The following is a 21,167-nucleotide window of genomic DNA, read 5'->3' as shown; positions in this document are numbered from 1 at the left end:
TTATTTTATTTTATTTTATTTTATTTTATTTTATTTTATTTGTTTTTGTTATTTTGTAGCCTTATAACAATTATATTCAACAATTTTTATTGAGCTTGAGGCCGTTTTTAATGAAAAACTTATGGTGGAAAAGCAACAATAATTTGAAAAAGTGGTAGAAGTGATAGCTATTTCGGAAATCACCACATTTCCTCATCAGACTTCTTTCGTTAGGAAACTTCGATGTTTCGAAAAGGCCGCTAATTTACTCAAAATCGATACTAACAACAATCCGTTGAAAAGAAGTACCATTATTATAGAATTTTGGAAAGTGGGCGTGATATCGCCCACAACTAACTATATAAGTTTATCTCATTAATTATAAGTGAACATACTATCGAAATTGCTAGAAATGGGGGTAAAACCACTCTTCTACCATTTAACGGTAGTTTTCAGAAAGGCTAAAAACTATATTTAATACTTGCCCGGGTATTTAATGTTCGGCTTCACCCGAACATAGACTTTTTTACTTGTTATTAATTAAAGTTTATTTAATTAAGTTTTATTTTATTTTTAATTTACCTTTTTAATTTTTATTGGACTTTATTTTTCTTTGCTTTAATTCGATTTGATTTAATTTAAATATATTTTTAATTTATTTTTTTATTTAAATTTTGTGTTTTTTTTTTGCTTTTTTTACCTAATATCCATTTGGTCTATGCCATTTACTATTTACCTTTTTTCTGATTTTGTCAATTCCCGTCCTGAAGATATTCATTGAAGCAATGCAAATTATTAGCTATCCAAAAAGTTTTTTATTTCATACAATAAGTGTTATAAATCCGGTTTGAATTCTTGGAATTCCATGAGCTATTATGCATTATCGCATGTTTAATAATATAAAGAAGTATTTAAAAATTTCAGTTCTGTGGGAAAATGCAATCAAAGTTATATCAATTCATACAATTGGTATACAAAAAGACAGATGGAAAAACACATATCTTCGCCATATTTGACAAGTTTGGTTATCTGCTGGACTGATCATATTCTACTAATCAGGTTTATTAATTGCATAATGAAATTTCCAAAAAAGGAATTTTTAGTTACATCTCTATATTATTAAACGCGCGATATGGCAATTATTTAAATTGTTTGTGGTTTTCCTTAGCGGAAGGGCGAGACATCTTAATGTTTACTTTAAAAGTTATTTAACACGAGCGAATGAAAAAGAATGCGGCACATGTCAGTACAAGCAAATATTTATTTTTCGTCTAAGGTTTACAGTAGCCGTCCATAGCTCTACAACAAATTGGGCACAAGAAATCAATTAAAGATAATTGTGTTTGTACTAGTTTAAAAAAAATGTGTGAAGTTTTTTATTTTCCTTGTAGACAATTTTGAACAAATATTTGCATCGGATAACTCAGTCTTAATTTTATTAACATTGAGAAGCGATGCTGTTCACACTCGTCCTGGACTTTCGATGGTCCCAAAGGTATGAATTAGAATTTCAACGGCAATTTCAAAGATATTTATTGCCCTGCTCAATACCATCACCGCACTCAGGCATGGAAGAAAAGTTGAGCAGCTTAGCAAATGAATCTAAAAAGCCGATTAAAATAAATATGAGCTTTACAATGGCATGGACATAGTGCAGCGAATTGAAATACAGTGGCTCCGATGGCTTAGCCATGTCGTCCGAATGGACACCGACTCTCAAGCTCTGAAAGTATTCAACTCGGAACACACTGGTGCTAGCAGAGGAGGAGGGAGGAGAGACCAAGTGGAGAAGGACTTGGATTCACTTGGCATTACAACTGGCACCAGTTAGCAGAGACGAGGAACGACTGGCATGCTTCGTTGAACTCTGTAAAAATCGTTTAGGACGTTAAGAAGCAAACAAGCCCGAAAGCGAAGCAAATGCGAAGGCGAGCACGACGGACTTATTCGAGACATTCCGAGAATTTTTTGGAATTTTTCGTAGCCGTTCAGAATTTTTCCGATTTTCCGAGATTCCACTTTCGGGATTTTCGGAATCTCTTGGGCGTTTTGAGGACTTTGCCGGATTCCTCGCGTTTTATTTTCCAGATTGTTTCGGAATTTTTTTCCGGATATTTCCAGACACTTCACAATTTTGGGATTGGTTGCAGTTTATGAATGCCCAAAGAATAATAGGCAAAACTTTATCGGTTTTCTTGATAAAAAATAATATTTACAAGCTAAAAAATTTACTTGTTTTATAAGATGGTATATCCAGTATGACACTCTCTTTAATTTCATTGATATGAAAATTAGGGATATGTGGGGTATCGAGTAGATAAGCGGAATCCGGCTTATTCAAAATACAACAGGTGAACTGCATGGGCGAAATCTGAACGAGGTCAAAACTTGATGAGGCTAAGTATAAAAATATTGTGAAATTTATAAAGGGCAGCAGTCTGCCGTATATCCGATCGGATATCCGAATCCGGCTCTTATTTTTTACATTGCACATCCCTAATTAAAATTAATTCCGTGTATCCGCAATTATACCAGACTTTCATTCAACTTCAGATTGTCTATAAATAAATCTAAAAGTAAACTACTACAACTAATGAATATCCAAGATATTAGAAAAGTGTGCCGTAAGCTCTATAAGTGGTGCTTTCAATTTTATCTCTTATATCAAAAGTCACAGCAGGCCGTATAACTTACTACTTATTTGTTGTTTGTTTAGGTGTTATACACAATTACTCGTTAAGTTTCTTATCACACATCACTAATTATAAACATTTAGCCAAAGCAATCTGATTCACATTCCAAAGTGTGTCACCGCCACTATAAAAGACATATTTACATATTTACACATTTACAATAACAACAAGAGCAGCTAACTTATTTCAACTAATCAAATAAATATTTACTTTATTTACTTGCAGTGTTATAAACAAATAGTCTGTATAAAGCGAACTCAAAGAGACTTTCGAAGAGGCAATATTTCCAACTGAGTACAAACATAATTTTGCCAGGGAAAATACAAATAAAAGCAGCAGAAATGACTTCAAATACTATTTCGCCGGCAACTGCCACCACTACTCCCGCATCCATAACCGCATTCAGTAATAGCAGTGAAGATCAACTCCCCACCCCAGCGCCGAGTAATGAGAGCTTCGACCAACTCACCTTTGAAAATTACAGTTACAGCGTTTACATGCACCCCACGCTGTCAGAGTATTATACGAGTAAGTGCAACTTTAAAATTAGTAATTATGTATAAAATATTTAACTTTTCCTTTCTCCCCTCCACAGATCTCACACCCTTCGTCACACTTTGTCTCTTTGTGGGCATTTTAATTCTCATGCTAAACATTTCCATATTCCTCACGACGGTGGCTAAACTGAAACAGCGTCTGCGCAAACCGCTACTTGCGCCCTCTGTAGCACTCGTTTCACTCTATCCGCTCATTAGCCTGGTGGCGTTACTCACTCTACTTCTGCCGAAAATTTGGTTCAGCTGTCACACTGTAATGCATCTTTTATTCACTGTCGGTGGGATTATCTTCCATCAGCTGTGTTTGCACTATATCGGTTCGGAGGTGAGCTTCATTAAGGAAACCGCAGGTATGGCTGTGCCGATTAGAACACCGCCATGTTGCTGTTGTTGCATATGCTTGCCGGGCGTGACGCCCACGCGCGGTCGTTTTGTGGTGCTGCGTTGTATGGTGTGGCAGATGGTGTTCGTGCAGGGCAGCATAATGTTCGTATTGAATGGCATCTACTACAATGATATGGTGAGTACATGAAGGGTTTTTTAATCATCGAACAATTTTTCACAGACACCAATTTCGGCTGTAAGCTTCCTAAGATTGCGTACGTTTATTGGACAAAAGTCTTACTCACATACATAGTAAATCTATATTTGAGGAATATAAGGAAGCGATGCGCAGAGAGAGCTTTTTCTCTGCACGCACCTATACAAAATGTGTAGAAAGCTTAAAAGAGCTTCGCCCGCGGGCAAGGCAGTGCCCATCTATCATATAGGGGCATCCGGGCCAATCTTTTTTGGCTCTAATATAATGACACACAAAATGTGGCCCGCAAGCAGAGCTTTTATGAACTTTTAATTTCTGGTTTACTTATTTCCGACAGAAAGATCTTTTAGGGCCAGTTTCTCCATCTCTGGTTAACACTAACTCCCCGGTTAAGCATTGTTATCGACGTTCTAACTCCATGCATATAACAGGGAGTCGATAAGGTCGGTAACGATGTTTACCGGGGGATTAGTGTTAACCGGAGATAGAGAAACCGGCCCTTAGTCTGCAAACAGATGAGCTTTTACCTTCTGCTCGCAAAATCTATAAAAAAAATTAGAGTTTTAAGTGCTGCTTGTGCTTTGGTCATCACTATTACCTTTACGTGCATGGTTGCCACTTTGGCAAATTATTACCAAAATTGGTAGAACAAATTTGGGTTGGTAAAAAGGTATTTTTTTTTAATCTTGGTAGACCGCTTAATTTTTTCTAGTTATCTTTGTATCATAGATAAATTTCTTTCCAAAAGTTTAGTCTAGTTAATTTATTGCAAAAAAATTTTCGATCACTTGATGGCACACTTTATCGATAAAAGTCGGGCACATGGTGCCCTATTCAAAACTCATTTTACTGGAATCCTTAGACGATTTTGACTGCCATAGTATTTTAAATGATTCTTTAAATAAAAATAAAAAATGGACAGATATGTAATTACATACTATGTTTAGTTAAACAAAGAGTTTCTTATTAAAAAAATAATAATTTTTATTAAAATAACTTTGAAAATAAAACCAATCTATAGTTTTAATTAAAATAACTAAAAAAGTTATTGGTAGATATTTTTCAGATTTGGTAAGTATTTTTTTCGTCAGTGGTAACCCTATACGAGTGCACAAGCTGAAAACTCTTTCTGGCCGACTCTGTTCCAAAATAACCAATGAGGACAACGGCATCATTTCTAAAAAAAAAAAAATTGGTATTCAACAACTTTATTTAACTTGGGACCGTTTTTAATGAAAAATGTTGTCGAAAGTTCCAGTGAACTCGATGAAGAAACCTCATGAACAGATGTGATCTCTGCAACCAATCGAAAATATTGTTGTTTTCAGCAACAATTGTTCATTCAAAACGGCCTAACATTACTGAGCAGTTATTGAATATGATTTGTTATTAGACCAAAAAAAGCAAAAATTCAACAAAAATAAATAAAATTATGATAATACAGAAAATCATACTTAGCCTTTTAATAATTTTTATTTTTTTTGTTGACAGGGAAATGCATTTTGTTCCATACAAAGTATGCTCAACAAAATTTTTATATGGAAGCACCTTCAACAAAAAAAATAAATTGTCAAAATTCAACGGTATTTTGTAGAATTACTAATTTTTTATACAAACATAATGAATATTAAATAAAAAACGGAAAACTGTACATACTGAGGACCAAAAGGGTATGCTATTTTGTTGACTGGGAGTGTATAAGCAGTGTTGCCGATACAGAATTCTTAACCCTTTCATCCCCGAACTTTTGACGAGGAAAAAATATTTTGCATTTTAGTTAAAACATTTTTAAAAGTTGACAGTTTTAAGGTATTTTTATGATTCGACAGCAAATGAATATACTACATATATTTCTTATAGTTATTCCTTCTTGCCCACAACTGCTACTGACTAGCCCGCAGTCCCAAATTAGGAAAATAAAGGTTAGTCTCCATATGGCTACCATGGGCAGGGAAGGGTTAAACCATCAAAGCCAAATAAGAGTGTTTCCTAAGCGGCAAAAATACGTCTAAGTAAAGTTAATGCCTTTGATCCATTTGCAATGGTTTTATTTCATCCAACTCAACTTAATTTAGTTTAACAATTTTTTGACTTAGGCAAGAATAAGCTGATTAACTAAAACGTAGGCTAATTTTTGGCTTAGCCCAGATGGTGAATATGAATAAGTCCAAAAATTAGTAAACTCGCTCTTGGCTTAAGTTGGCGTATTGAGTAATCATTGATGATTTCTTACGGTAAGTTAAATTAAGTTAAGTCTTACTAACTGAGCTTTAAGGCGAGTTGCCAGCCAATAAAGGCGCTTACTCTTACTCAGTAGACTCCAATTGATTAGCCAAGTTTCTAATCAAAGACATCAAATGACTTAAACATTTTAATTTTCTTTGACGCGTACTATTCATAAAATTATTTACTTATCTCATTTATTATACCAAGTGAAATCGGTAGACAAACCAGCGGCGTCTGTTTGCTCGCTAATTGTCGCCCGCCCGCCCGCACGCCAGCTAGCTAGCAAAGTAGACAACAATGTCGATATTGTTAACACAACTTGAGACAATTCTAAAAGCAAATAAATATAATAGGTTGAAAACGCAACGCATTCCGTAACAATAAAATTTGTATACACATTTGTTCTAGCACCAAAAACAATGCGCTGTGCTTAGCCAAAGTTAAGTTGCGCATTTGACAGCGTCGCCAGCATAGCCTCGGTGGCGCAGTAGGCAGCGCGTAAGTCTCATAATCTTAAGGTCGTGAGTTCGAGCCTCACCCGGGGCATTCGTTTTTTTTTTCTTGAATTTATTTTTACTCTTGCAGTATGGATTTATATATTGACCACAAAAATAGTACTTATAATAATTATTAATATCTTTGATGAATAATTATGTACATATGTACATATTTACATAGCTAAATAAATAATTTTGAAATTTATTCGTTTTGCCATTCCAGGATCTATTCCACGATGTACACTTATACTTCTTACCATTCATCATTTGCTCGATTATACTCGGCGTTTGGGGACTGAATATTACTGTGCGTGTGGTAAATAATCTGCATTCGGATTATAGCACTATGGTGAGTTGAGCTTGTAAAGAGAATGTGCAAAGTTTATTAATTAGTTAATTTCTTTTTTTTAGAAAAAAATGTTTTGCCTACAATTAGTTTTGTTGCTTTGCAAAATGCAGTACTTAATTTTAGATCAACAATTGGATCGAGTATTGCTTGGGGGCTTGTATCCAATGAATCACGTTATATACAAGCAAAGTGAGTTTACAAATACATATACATAATTTAGAAATATTTTTTAATACTTTCATAGTTCTTATCTTAGGAAATTTTTAATACATTTTTAAGAAAATCTTTTCTTGAATTTAGTTAAAGTTTATTTTCAATATCTTTAAAAATGTATCATATTTTTATATTTAAAAATAATTGTTTATTAAAACTTTGATAAATTAAATACAAATAGTTTTTTCCTATTTTAATTTTTTTAATAGGTATGTTAGTATATTTCCACTATACATTTTATTTTTATTTAATATTATTTCATTTAGTATTATGTATTTTATTTTATTATTATTTTTTTATTTTATATTATATGTTTATTATTTTATTTTTATTTTTATTTGTTTTATTTATTATTATTTTATTTTATATCCTTTTATTTTATATATTTTTATTTTATTTTGTTTTATTGTATTTAAATTTGTTTTATTGAATAATATTTTTATTGAGCTTTGTACCACGATTGTTTATTAGGAAAAATTCAAAAAGCGACAAAGTCTAAGCGGTAGAATTTATAGCAGCTATTTCAGAGATCACCACATCTCCTCATCAGACTTCTTTTTTCTAGACTACATATTTTACTTTATTTTAGTATATTATATTTTAAAGTATTTACATATGTACCGTTGCTTTATTTTTAACTTTAATTTTATAACTTATTATCTATTTGATTATTCAATTTGTACTACTGTATTTAATCAAAAATTAAAATAACATTTCTTAGTCACTTAAAAAAATTATTTTATAAAAAGCGAAATATTTTTTAATGCAAGCTTTTAATTTTCTTTCTTTAATTTTTCCTCTTTGCAGCCATCATCAACACTTTGATCTTAGTGGAGATGGTTTTGGTGTCGCTATTCGCGCAAAATGCGTACAGAATTCCAATTCAAATCGAAGATAATTAAAAGACCTGCAAATAAGAATACTTTAAATATAAATAAGTTACTCAAGTACAGCACTTGATAAATATTGAGTTACTATTTATCATACTTAATTAGTTTGTTTGTTTCAAAAGTAATCTACATACATACATATGTATGTATATGAACTATTTGGTATTATAAAATACCAAAAAAGTAAAGTAGTAAGATTATTTTCATAAAATCTGTATATTATGTACTTATTATTTGTGTTAACTTAAATCTTAGAAGGCCAAGAAGCTTAAAACATGAATTTTAGCGCAACTACTATGGTATACATACATACATACTGAGGCACGCACGTTCATATGTATATATATACATATTTAAGTAAAGCGGATTAAGCAAAATTGTGATAAAAAATTTGCAATATGATTAGTAATATTTTTAAAATCATAGCGTAGAAGGTTGGAGTTTTTATAGAAAAAATACACAAACAAAAAAAAAATACAACGCATATTTTACTTTTATTTGGGCAAAAGAAATATCGATAACATACACTCATGAAAAGATATATATGGATAAAATTAACTGCTTAACAGTGAATCAATACTTTATTCATTACAACTTTAAAAAATGTGTCGATAAATTATCGATTACCGAAAACGGCGCCGAAATATATGATAGAAAACATTAAATAAGGTAAGGATAAATTTATAAACAACACCGATATTCATAATCATCAATTTTTCAGGTTAATAATTTTCTTTGTCTTTAATAAGTAGGCGGAAGTCCTACCGAAAGTAATTAGACGAGTGTAATCAGAAAAATTTATTATATTCCATTTATCAATATCCAGAACGGCATTACCTTGTTTTGTTATTTAAAAAAAAATTTCACTCAAATGCCAAACGGCAAAAGGATTGGTTTTAGGAACAATGAAGGGGAGCCAAGCTTCGCATGCTCAGAGCTTCGCAAACTCACAGTGTAGACAGTGTGCCAAATAATGACTGTATCCATATACATATATATATAATATATATAAATATATATTTGAAAATTCATACGTAAAGTGATGTGTTTGTGTTAGTTTTTTATTTCAAATTAACCCTCAGGTAACACATGTTAAAAAAAGCACACATTTTTGATCTCTAATCAAAATGGATTTTAATCGCAAAGATAAATTCCTATCATTTAATCAAATAAAACAAGGCGTGTCAAGTAACAGTTTTATATAATTTTCTGTTCTGAATAAAAATCTCATTGTTGTGGTTTTGTTTAAAAATGATGTTTAAATGTTTTATCCGGAAAAAAAACAAACATTAAAAATTTTATAACAGAACTTTTTGCTGACCAAGTCGTAGAAAAACTACACATCGTCTTCAAGTTAATTTCATACTTTCTCTCTATTTCCACATTGGAAAGATTGGGTAATGGTATTTGCTTTGATGTAACTCATTCCGGATCAAATCGCTTACGCTTTAGACTCGTACTAGAAAGGTCGAAGGTTTTAAATAGTGCTGCAAAACCATCGATGGTACCATCGATGTTATCTATGGGGTCAATACTTAAACTTTGATTTTAAATTTTTTAATACTGGGTTTAAAAAGAGGTGAAAAGTGGTATTTTTTGGCTTTTAAATCCGTCCAATTTAATACGTTTAGATAAAATAATACTTGAGCACCACCTTTACATTTATCCATGGTTGTCTTTAAAACCATGAAAAACCACCGATGGTGCCACTATCGAGGTTTGCAGCACTAGGGAAAAATCTTGCAACTTCATTCTCAAAACAACTCTCCAAGGACGAGAACATTTTTCCTGTAACTTACTGCAAGTTCGTGTAAAATCCTGTAAGTTCATGGAGTACTGGATCAGAGCTAAAATGATTCTCATACAAACGTGCTGTTGGTGGCAAAGACATGTGACAAGCTAGCTCCCACTGTTTTGTTTTTTTAACACGTATGCGGCATTCTTATTTTTCCGCTTTCTATATTTCTTTTTTTGTTAATATTTTCTTGTGTTCGAGATTTCAAAAAAATTTTAAATTCAAACTAGTAAAAAGGTTATAGAACAAATTTCAAAGTTTGAGCTAACACACTGAAGCAATTGTCAAATATGGATAGGAGAAAATTTAATTGTCATTACTTGGCACACTGTCTACACTGTGCGCAAATTAACCACCAACTGGTGACGTGGTTTCCGTTAGGCTGCCCTTTATTAAACCGATCCAATATTTGACAAGTATCGCTGTGCTCAGAGCAGTTGCAAGTTAGCAAAGTAACTTTGGCAAACCTTTATAATACGGAGAGTTTCTTAAGCTTGCAACACTGACAAATCCAAATTTATAAAATTCTTTTAACTAAAAAAAAACTGAAGTACTCAAAACTTGACAACATGTTTAAAGCCAGCTCTGTTAAAGTTTCAAAATTATTTGGATGTTTGAGTTTATTTTAGTTGAAAATAAAATTGCTACTTTAAATGTTATTTCAAATAGTTTTACCATCCTCGAACCATTTAATATAAAAAAAGCTCTTAAAATCTAATTTTTCCAAGCCAAGAGAAAATTTTGGTCTTTCTCGATTTCTAAGGCTTGAAAAATACCTTAAATTATATAAAAGAGAAAATTTGCGTTGTTATCATAATTAATTAAAAATAAAAATAAAACTTTTTTTTTCATATTCAAACTAATGGAACCCCTAAATTTTTCGATATTAGTTTAAATGTTTGTTGGGTGTATTTTTAGGCGCCATATTATCAGTAGATGGCTTTTCATCGCCCGTTTGGTTTGCTGTGTAAGCATAGCTGGCCGCACACTCCTAACATACACACTAGGGTGGTCCTTAAAAATTTGAAAATTTAACTATCTAAGTATATAATGAAGACATTCACGAAGATTTTCAAATGTTTAAAGAGTTTTTGGGGGTTCCTATCAGGGTTTTGAGTAGATTTAAACTTTTTAAATCGCAAAAAACCGACAAAACTTTGACTTTGACCAGCTATAACTTAGCGTTTTGAAATTTTTTCATATAAATTTATAAAATTGCTTTGGTATAGCTGGTCAAAATCAAAATTTTGTCAAATTGTTTTTATGTAAAATAGGGTAAATAGTGAACAAAAAAATTTTCTCATTTAAAAAAACTTAAAATTTTTCCGAACCTTTGTAACGGCCCCAAATTTTTTTTTTTAATATTTTTAATTTTCGCGGATATTTATTTCGTAAGGAAAAACAAACTAGAGGGGTGCACCATGATATTGATATTTTTAAGGACGACCCTAATGTGTATGCGGAGAAGCAGTTTTAAAGTGCTGGATATTTGCTTGCATGCTTTTAGGCACACAGATGAAATTAAACCGTTTGCATGCATACACACACACACGTACAAATGCACGCCTGAAATGATTCACGCTTGGATTTCTATTGGAAATCGTATATCAAATCAATAAATCAAAGAGGGGCTAAGCAATAAAATGTATGTGTACATATACATACCTATATCCCGAAGCCCTATGTGAATTTACACACTGACTGTTTGTAGTACTAAGCTTATATATATAACGCATTAGTTAACAGATAGGGTTCTTACTGGGAAGTGTGCTTTAATACTATTTAACACATTTGTACTTGGGCACGTATTCATGAGTATCATTTGGGTATCATTTAAGTATCACTTTCATATATAGTATATGTATGTATGTATGTATTCGTATATATACATATATGACATGTATTTCTGGAATTTCTGCCATTGCATAGGCACTCCTCAACGTATGTATGCTTTAATTTGCATGGTTAGGCAAGCAAAGGCACTTTGTGCGGAAAACACTTTTGAAATGCGAACCATTGAATTAGGGATATAATGAAATACTGATGCTGTCTGCATGAATTGAAAGCACATTGAAAGCTTCTGGAGCGAAGCATGGTGCAAGATTTGCCAAATCGTTGCTTTTAATATGCTTTGGGAACAAATAGCTGAAAGTGGTTTTTAGTATTTCATACGTTACCATTTTTGCTATGTTAAAGAATAGTCTGAGATTCCAATATTTGAATATCTATGCCAGAGCTCTAATTGATACGTCTTCCACGAGATTTCCACAATTATCTGTACGGGAACCTGATTGAATGGTTGATAAGATACAACTAGAAATACCAGGAAACTATCTACTGAAAATTACTACTGCAGCCGAACCTTATTTTCACGCAAACTGAATGAAATCTAAACCGTACTATAGGCATTTTTAATGGGAATGGTCTATGTAATTTCACTCACACAACATCTTAAACCCTCAAATCGAACACCTCATCAGTGGAAAGCACCCCCATAAGACAACGGCAGTGATATTATTCGAGCAGAGAAAAATCCGGAATGATTTCGAGAATAAAAAAAACAAAAAACAAAAATTCCCAAAAATACCGTGAAATAATTAACGAAACATTCCGAAAAGTCTTGAAAAAACACCTGAAAAATTATAGAAAGGTTTAGAAGAAAATCAAAAATGATTCAGAAAAGGCTAAAATACCGAAAATGAAACTCCAAAATATTGCGAGAACCCATGAGGAATAATAGCCGAAATATTCCTGTTAAGTCCACAAAAATATAAACCTAAAGAGTTCTGAAAAACCACAAAAAAATCCACAACTACCAACCTGAAGAATCCGATAAAGTTCAAAAAATCCCGAACGATTCCGAGAATAAAAAAAAATCCCGAAAATAAAAACTTTAGAAAATCCCGATAAATAATTAACGAAATATCTAGAATAGCCCCGACAATAAAAACCTGAATAATCCCAAACAAATTCGAAAAAAATCGCGAATGATTCCGAAAAATAAAAGTCCCGCAAAGAAAAATTCCACAATTTTCCCAAAACTCACGAGAAATAATAGACGAATTATTTCGAAAATATAAACCTGAAGAGTTTCAAAAAGGTTTGGAAAAAATCCTGAATTATACCTAAAAGAAAAAAAATCCCGAAAAGATAAATTCAGAAAACTTACCAAAAATATTAGACGAAGTACCCGAAACGTTCCGAAAAACCCAACAAAAATTTCGAAATTAAAAATTTGTCAAATATTCCGAAGTCTCGCAAATAAAATTTGAAAAATTCAAAAAAAATCCAAAAAACCCGAATGATACCGAAAGGAAAACCATCCCGGAAAGAAAAATTCCGAAAACTCCCAAAAATTAATGCGGGACATTCCAAAAAAACCCAAAAAATCTGTTACAAAAAAATCAAGTTGATAATGAAGAAAACCGATGGATAAATAAATAAGTAATAATTGGTCATATGAAAATGCGCAAATATTTTTTATCTGAACAATTAGCAGGAAAGAATGTTACTCATACGCCATGTACAGCTGAAAATATTTCGAAGACTTATCAATAGAATAAAAAATTAACTCGATTTTCGGAATCAGCGAGCAATTCTATATAGCAATTGGATATGTAGTGGCGTTCGTTGAACATTTTTCCTGAAAACCAGTGTTATTTTTAAGTTTTTGTCTTTCTTTAGTGCCTTCTTTTGCCTCTTTTGCTACTCCTAGTGCCTTTTCCTGCCTATTTCGCTGTTTTATTTTGCCTTTTTTTATAGGTTTTTAGGTCCTAAAAATCCGTTCCCTGGTCATTATTTATCTCATGACATTTCACTGATTCACTGATACTACTCCTGAGCTCAGTCTTATAAAAGCCACCACGTTTAGGATAAGTAATACAAATACGTACATATGTATACGCATTTGGATGTGATTATGTATACAAATACAAAAACAAAGTTGAACAAAATACAAGTTCACTAAAATTTACTACTCAATGTAAATATGTGCATTACCTAAAACACTCCTTAAGCATCAAAATCAAATACAGATCTATGAAATGACCAAATGTTACTTATGGAAAAAACAAGCTGTAACTCATGGTGAGCACGACGAAAACAAACCCATAAATAACGAAAAAAAACGGACTCTAAGATAGCGTTCAAACAATCGAGAGCCCCTGCAGAGGAGAGGTTTTTGGTGAGACCATTCATTGCTGCTGCGATGACTCCTAGGAGCGCGCTTTAGCGGCAACAGCTTAAACTCACAGATCCCAGTCACTGCTTTTGTTGTTGTGTAGGTTTTTATTGTTGTACAGGTTATTGTTGTCGCTGACGAAACTTTCATTTGGTTTTATGTTATCATTTTTGTCGTCTTTTTTGATTTTTGTTTTTATGTTTACTCACTCTTCGCTCAAGGATGAAAGCAGAGATAAAACCTCGATATGGCCGACAATATAAATATATAAATGTGGATACAAACAGAGTTATAAACATTTTTGCAATCGTAATATGTGCGGTGAATGTAATAAACTTGTATGCTACCAAATAAATCATAAATTTTAACGCAAACTCAATTTACTTCGTCTTTTTTATTTCGTCTTATTTGTGTGTCTATGTACTCGTATGTAGAGCGCATTTTGTGTGTAGAGCATAAAAGTATATCGTCGTTTCAAGTACAAAACCGCGTATCAAGATAATGCTAAACCGCGCATATGAGGTTGCATAAATAAGTTTCTTAAGAGTTAAAACACTAATGTTTCAAAATTGTTTCTCTTCTTTATAAAGCAATCGCATTTCTGGCTAGTATATTTCAGGACAAATGGATAAGGATTGAGCTAAGAGCCTGTGCAAGAAAATCCAATTTTTACCAGCAAAAATAAAAGTTACGCGGTTTTGTACTTTAAACAACGATATTCAAGTAGTATATACTTACATATATCTATTCTACATACAGAGAAAAGCAGATATTCGTATTCAAGTATATATTGTGTTACGTTCGTTGTTAGCATCTCCTTAGCATCTTTTTTTCCACATAGTCCTTCCCTTTCCAGGGCCGGATTTAAGCGCAGGCTACATAGGCGCCAGCCAAATTCACATTGTAGTACTACGTAATGTAAGTACCTTACAATATCAATATCGAATTTTCCAACCGCTCAGCGTTGACGCCGCGTTATTTTGGTATGCTTCAGACAAATTGTATGGGCATGAGAATTTTTTTACAGCCAGACAACGCTGACGCTTTTATTTAGGTATGGCAGTTAGAGGCGCACTTAAAGTTTGGTAACAGTACATGACGCAAAAATCAGGTGAATTAAAATACAGCTTTCTCGTTTTGTGTTCTGTCATTCGGCTATAATATACAAAATTTTAAAGGCAAAATTTCACATAAGATAGTGTCAAATCAATATAACAGGGCAAGTGAGGAAACTGTCTTTCAACTCGCCAGAGTCTCTCGAAAGACTAAAGTTTTTTCGTATGACAACTGTCAATTCTGGCAAATATCTTGAAAGCTCTTTAATGTCGTTCGAAAGACTAACTGAAAGAGCTGCTAACGAGGAGGTCTAAGCGTTATGCTGTTCACCTTTTAGCAATATTTTTTTTTTTTATAAAGTAATTAAATAAAAAATATATTTATGTTTTTCTTTTTATATAGTAATAGCTACTAAATAAAAAAAAGTAAGATAAAAAATGAAAAATAAAATAAAAGATATAAAATGAAAAGAAAGCAAAAATAAATTATAGTGTTTGTAAAAATTAGATGACATTAAAAAATGTATATGTTACCAGACAAACTCGATCTTAGGACAAACTAGTTTTACCTAGGCTAACCTGGATCAGTGGCCACAGTATTTTTGCGTAGAACACCTTTCCGCGTAGGCGGATTTCGGCCGCGCTTCAAGATAATCCTCGTTAATTCAACTCCAGCTACGCAGTCCACAATATTGCTGGGTTCAACTTGTTCCCACGTTGGATGGATGTATTGGATCTATGTAGAAATAGTTTAGCTTAGAAAAAAACTGGTGTGTCTTAAGATCGGGTTTGGCCGGTAATATAAAAATATAGTTTTTTTTTAACAATAGGGCCTAAAAATTTAACCGAAAAAAAATTAAGTCAAAAAAGAAAATTAACAAAAAAAAATTGTTTTAAAAGGAAATCCAAAACTTAAGAGAAAATTAATTTAAAAGAGAAAAACAGATTACATTAAAAAAGGGCCGATAAATAAATAACTTTCTAAAAATCCAGCCCTAGATTACTAACCGTATTTTATACACGTAAAATTCGACGAAGTCTTGTAAAAAACCCTGTTGTTCTACAAATAGAAATAAACTAAATATCATAAATATTAATAAACTTATACATTTGATATTTGAAATTAATGATGAAATGACTTTCAGGTCCATAAAAACTTAAAAATATTGTTTGCAGGTACATGTGTGAAATGTTGAAAATGTTTTTTATTCAATACTCATCCTACTGTACAAAAAAAAAGTATGACCTGGTTTAAAATTTACAAAACTATGTATTTTAAGATTTTATAGTAAACCCTAATCGTAATTTCTACCTGTAAGGTTAGGTTATGTTTACAACTTAAAACAATTTAAAAAACTAAAACTCCCAGAAGGGGGCCTGGACCACGGAAAGAGCCTATGGGCCCATAGATGCTAAATCCGGCACTGTCCCTTTCCTTACAGATCGTTTTCCCATAACTTATAAGAGTATGTGACCCTTGTACTAAAGTATTTTTCTAGGTGTTAGTGCACATTTTGTGCGTTTTCTATTAAATATATATACATACATATATTTATTTAAGTACATTCCTTTTTTTATTGCTGTGCGAGTTAGAGTGCTCGCCTGCTAGAATGCGACTTAACAATGGAGCTATCGAAATTCCAGCTTGGCTCGCTTCTCATATCTGATGGTGGATTTTACTTAACTAGAGATGGCTTGAAATAAAATCATATTAAAATTTAAGTCAAGCGAAAAAGAGAAAAGCCAAATAAGACAAATAGGGTTATCACAAGGCATGTTAAGCGTCGTAATATCTTAAGTTTTGAAATTGTTCTATATAAATAAATGATTGAAATGGTTATATATTTTCTATCAGCTCAAAAACATTTCAGTGCAGTGAGAAATCCTTTAAAACCATTTTAGTCGTCATTTTATACAGAAAACTTTTAACACTTAAGAGTTCATGATGCTTAAGTCCCCTAATAGCTTTTATTATTTACAGATTTTACATTTATGAACCGGATGATTTGAATAGATATGTTTTTCAAATTCCAATTCAGCACAATTTCAGCCATGAATCGGTTTACACCGAAGCAACGCGGGGATGAATCTATTTTTTTCAGTAACTACTCCGCTGTCATTGTGACAAAAACGAAACCACACTAGGTTAAGTTAGGTTATCTTGGCTGCCATCATGCCGCACAGGAAAAGGGCACACATAGGCCACCATGGGCCCGTTGTGATGTCATATTATGTCCCTCCTCTAACCTTAGAAATGGAACCACTTTGTAGCTCTGATGAAGAGCACAAAGTCACAGATCCGGACTGAATCCAGTTCAGTCATACATTCAAAAGAATAATAGAGGAACGAGCGTTGACGAGCTCTCGCTAAAGCGGTATAGTGGCATCACTGAAAGACTTCCTTCATCAGTCAAAGCATTTTTCTTAATTTTTAGATCTACGAAGGTGGAAACTGATAAAAAGGTATTTTACTGTTGCGACAATATCAAGAAGGAGATGAGAGTGTTTTGATATATGGTTTCCACATTGCTTAGTACAAATTGTTCATCTTTTGGGAAAGCGAGTAATAAACTGCAGCTTTTCTGATAGATATTCTGTTGAAAATTATGTCAAAAAGCTGCAATAAATGTATAGAATCGGTATTGGGTACCGAAAAGGAAGTAGTAGTGGGTACCAAAATCTTTCTGAAGTATGTGGTACCGGCAACTCAGCACATCACTAGACGAAACATCTTTCCAGCTCATTTAGAGTACGTCTACATTCTACGATTACCTTCGATGTAGATTTGTCACAATTAAGTGGTTTAGTAGCAGCCTGGTTATCACACAAATTTGTTACCACCTCCAGAATAATATGAGAATCGATCGGTCATCTTGCAGCTTTATTTACCGCTGTTAGTTCAGCTTGAAAAATGCTACAGGAATTTGTCAGGCGAAAACTAAGGCTATGTGATTATTTAGTCCAATAGGCGGTACTTTGTACTGCAGGCGCCTGAGGTATACTGGAAGATGTTCCAAAATTCTACGGTTGTTGTAGTCTAAACCTTATCACGAACAACTCAAAGTCTGTCATGTGCAAGGAGTTTAAGAAACCATAACCCAAAGCAGAGGCATAACGCTCATAACTTTCGGAGGTATTCTCAACGGAAGCTGCCGAGTGGAAGCATAGATTGGTAAATCATTTCGAAAACCAAGTCCCTTAACTACTCTGCAAAGAATTGGGGAGTTATATCTAACCCGTCAGAGGAGATGGTCTCCAGCTTTCGCAGGTCCTTTTGGAGAAAAGGTCCGCGGTTGAGTCACATTTATTTATTATGTGTTGTATCTCCTAAGTAAATACATAAAGCTGATTCCAGAAAAGGCTTTTTGGCTTTGCGTGACATTTATAACTTTGCCAGCAAAGCGGCAGATGCAAAAGGTATGCCACAATAAACGCCAAGAAAATAAATCTTTACTGATTTTTACTCGTCAAAATGGCTGTGGATTTTATATATTAAGCTTTAAAAATATAAGCGTATAAATATTAAACCGGCTGATGTCAACGCGCTCCAAAATATGAGTATTGGCCATCTTTTCGCTTCGCGCTGCAGCTGCAACGATCTATGCAGCATGCTTTGTGCATTTTCATACAATTCATCTTATTTGCCAAAGCGAATCTGTCACGCAAATGGAAGCAAGCATTTTATCTGCTGTCATCAGCTAAAGAGCCATCAGTATTTCTTGGTTGTTTTGGTAGACTCCCGAAAGGCCGATTGCGTTGGACTTTGTCGAGCGCAACTAGACTGCTCTCAGCACATCTATCCGAAAAGCGGTTCTGGGGAGACTGCCTTTTATTTGATCTTTGAAAAGTATGACTACAGCCTCCAGGAGCTCAGATTGAAGCCATCGCGACCCAAAATTTCAGTCGAAAATGGATACCATGCTGAATAAAGAACTTTCAAAAGTATTCACTGATAGGATGTAGTGCTTCCATAGAGTTAGAGTAGTTGAATTGTGTTAGAAAATTTTCTTCAGGCTCAACTAAGGTTCCAGATCTTGACACCATGCTTTAAACAGCAGATGCTCTTACCAAGGATGGCCTATACCGCGCCTAAATCGTCCCTATGAGAAAACTGTTGTAGTAGCTTTGGAACAGCCCCACTCCTCAGTAAGTTTTAGCGACAAAACTAGAAAGCTAAGAAAAATTAAACAGGGGAACCCACAGAGAGCTGTCCTTTTCCCTCTACTGTCTAACTTTTATATCTCAAAGCTCCCTCAACCACCAGAGGGATTCTCGATTGCCTCTTATGCTGCCGACTGCTCGATAATGGCGTTTGAGAATTGAATTGATGACTTGGGCTCGAAAGTAAATGGCTACCTCACCGAACTTTCCCGCTTCTTCACTTCAAGGAGTCTAATCATCTCCCCTACTCGGTGTCACCGACGTATACACCCAAACAGAAGCCTGCTTTCGTCGGAGCCCACGCCAATGTACGTCAGAAGGCATCTATAAAAACTGGCGGTTGATGTACCGACAGGCCATTAAATGGCATTCACAGAGAGCCAGTATTGATCGACACTGACTCTCGACCTGTTAGTGCCGTTTTGGGAACACAACCACCTGACGCGGATGACACAGAGCTTTGTTTGCCTTGGAAGCCTAGAACCACAGTAGCTTAACTTCGCTCTGGCTACTGCAGCAGGTTAAACTTGTATCTGAATAGATTAGATGCAGATGTAAATACCTAACGAGTTCCCGGCATGCAGAAAGACAGCCCACGACTCAAGGCATCTCTTCGCATCCACCCTTAACCCCACGCAGCTTACACCTCTGTCTGTATCGACAAACCCCATCCGTTCTAGGCAGTGTTGAGTAGCCGCTACAACAACAAGAACCAAGGTTGCTAATTGTTTGCTAACTTTTTAGATAGGTAAAACTTACACTCATAGCCAAGCGAGAAGGCCTTAAGTTCATTGATAGTGCTAGCGAAACAGTAGCCAAGAATGATTGACTTCTACTTCGTCGATCTGCCAAACAGAATGAAATGGCGAGACATAGCGTACGGGCACGAAACTGTGTAGCCAATGGATTGCCACTGCAGACCATAGTCGGTGCTCGTTCGCCGTTCAGAGAGGGGTTAGGTGTTCCTTTGACAATCTGTGAACTCCTCTGAGACAGTTGAATTTCAAGGCGACTCATTACACACTAGGAGAATGCCTCGACATGCCAAGCGACAAACTCTTACTGGCCGATGTTTGACTGTTGGCGGTCAAAGGAGTTTCTTAGATAGGAAATGCGTTGATATTTGATCCTTACAGTAGCCTTATTCAGCCACTGTCGAATAATAATTCTTTTTTTTTTTTGAAGGATGACCAGGTGGTTTATTTCCAATATTTTTGTTGCCTTGCATTGCCGCTTTTGCGACTCTAATTTTTAAACAACCGGCGTCGAATTTTTCGTCAAAGTTTTAGGCTGGGCGTCAGCTGCCTATACGCCGCCAATAGGTGCTTGCTGCGCTCTTTTCAAACATTTCATCAATTAACTTCGCAATAAGCTTTTTTGGTGGTATTTTAACGAACAATTAATAGTTGTCTAAGTTTGCCTGTTTCGGACTGCAAACTAACATAATTGAAGCTACTGAATAGTAATTTACCCAGCTGAAATGTACGTAAAATTAGTTCATGACTTCTGAAAACACTTACAACTCATCTAAAAATCTGCACTTGAAGTATATAATTTCATCCTCTGAATATTACGCTAAACAGAACTGGCAAGCACTTAACATTAATACTCCTTCCTTTTACAGCTACTAAAAACACAAGCCGATAAAATGCAAATAAGCTTAAGCTGCACATTTCAGCAATCAATTTCGCCATTTTCACTTTAAGAGCAAATGTACAAAGAAAATGGCTTTTAATTTTGGCCAGCAGCCATTTCTAAGCAGCTAATAAAACAGCTGGTGGGCTCTGATAGAATGAGCCTGCATACCGGCAACCTCAATGACAAGCCACCAATCAATCAAGCCATCCACACAGGAACTCAGCCACTGTATAAAAGCCAACACCCAAATTGATGGACATTGGGTAGAGAGCCAAAGTGGCAAACTAACCACAAGTCGAAGCCACAAATTGTGTTGCAAGTATGTACATACGCAAAGGTGCACCGAACAAAATGCCAACGGAAGGGCGGGAGGATGTTACCATACACATACAT

General features: G+C 34.2%; 2 protein-coding genes and 1 non-coding gene across 3 annotated transcripts in view; 2 read left to right on the top strand and 1 right to left on the bottom strand.

Moving 5' to 3' along the window:
- The window catches only part of LOC118739068 (glycerophosphocholine phosphodiesterase GPCPD1-like), a 481,215-nt gene that overhangs the window by 337,234 nt on the left and 122,814 nt on the right, over positions 1-21,167 (bottom strand). The gene's annotated exons all lie outside the window — the stretch shown is intronic.
- LOC118739072 (organic solute transporter alpha-like protein) lies at positions 2,913-7,964 on the top strand. Its single transcript, XM_036470195.1, has 5 exons — positions 2,913-3,200; positions 3,268-3,749; positions 6,717-6,842; positions 6,905-7,031; positions 7,863-7,964. The coding sequence occupies exons 1-5, from the start codon at positions 3,014-3,016 to the stop codon at positions 7,955-7,957; spliced, it is 1,017 nt and encodes a 338-aa protein (XP_036326088.1). The 5' UTR covers positions 2,913-3,013; the 3' UTR covers positions 7,958-7,964.
- Trnam-cau lies at positions 6,470-6,542 on the top strand. The gene has a single exon. It is a non-coding gene; the product is annotated as a tRNA-Met (tRNA).

The sequence above is a fragment of the Rhagoletis pomonella genome, unplaced genomic scaffold, assembly GCF_013731165.1.
Source record: "Rhagoletis pomonella isolate Grant_MI unplaced genomic scaffold, Rhpom_1.0 Rhpom_scaffold_00005, whole genome shotgun sequence".
NCBI lineage: Eukaryota > Metazoa > Arthropoda > Insecta > Diptera > Tephritidae > Rhagoletis > Rhagoletis pomonella.
Note: the sequence above shows the minus strand (reverse complement) of the source record. Positions and strands in the feature narration are given on the sequence as shown.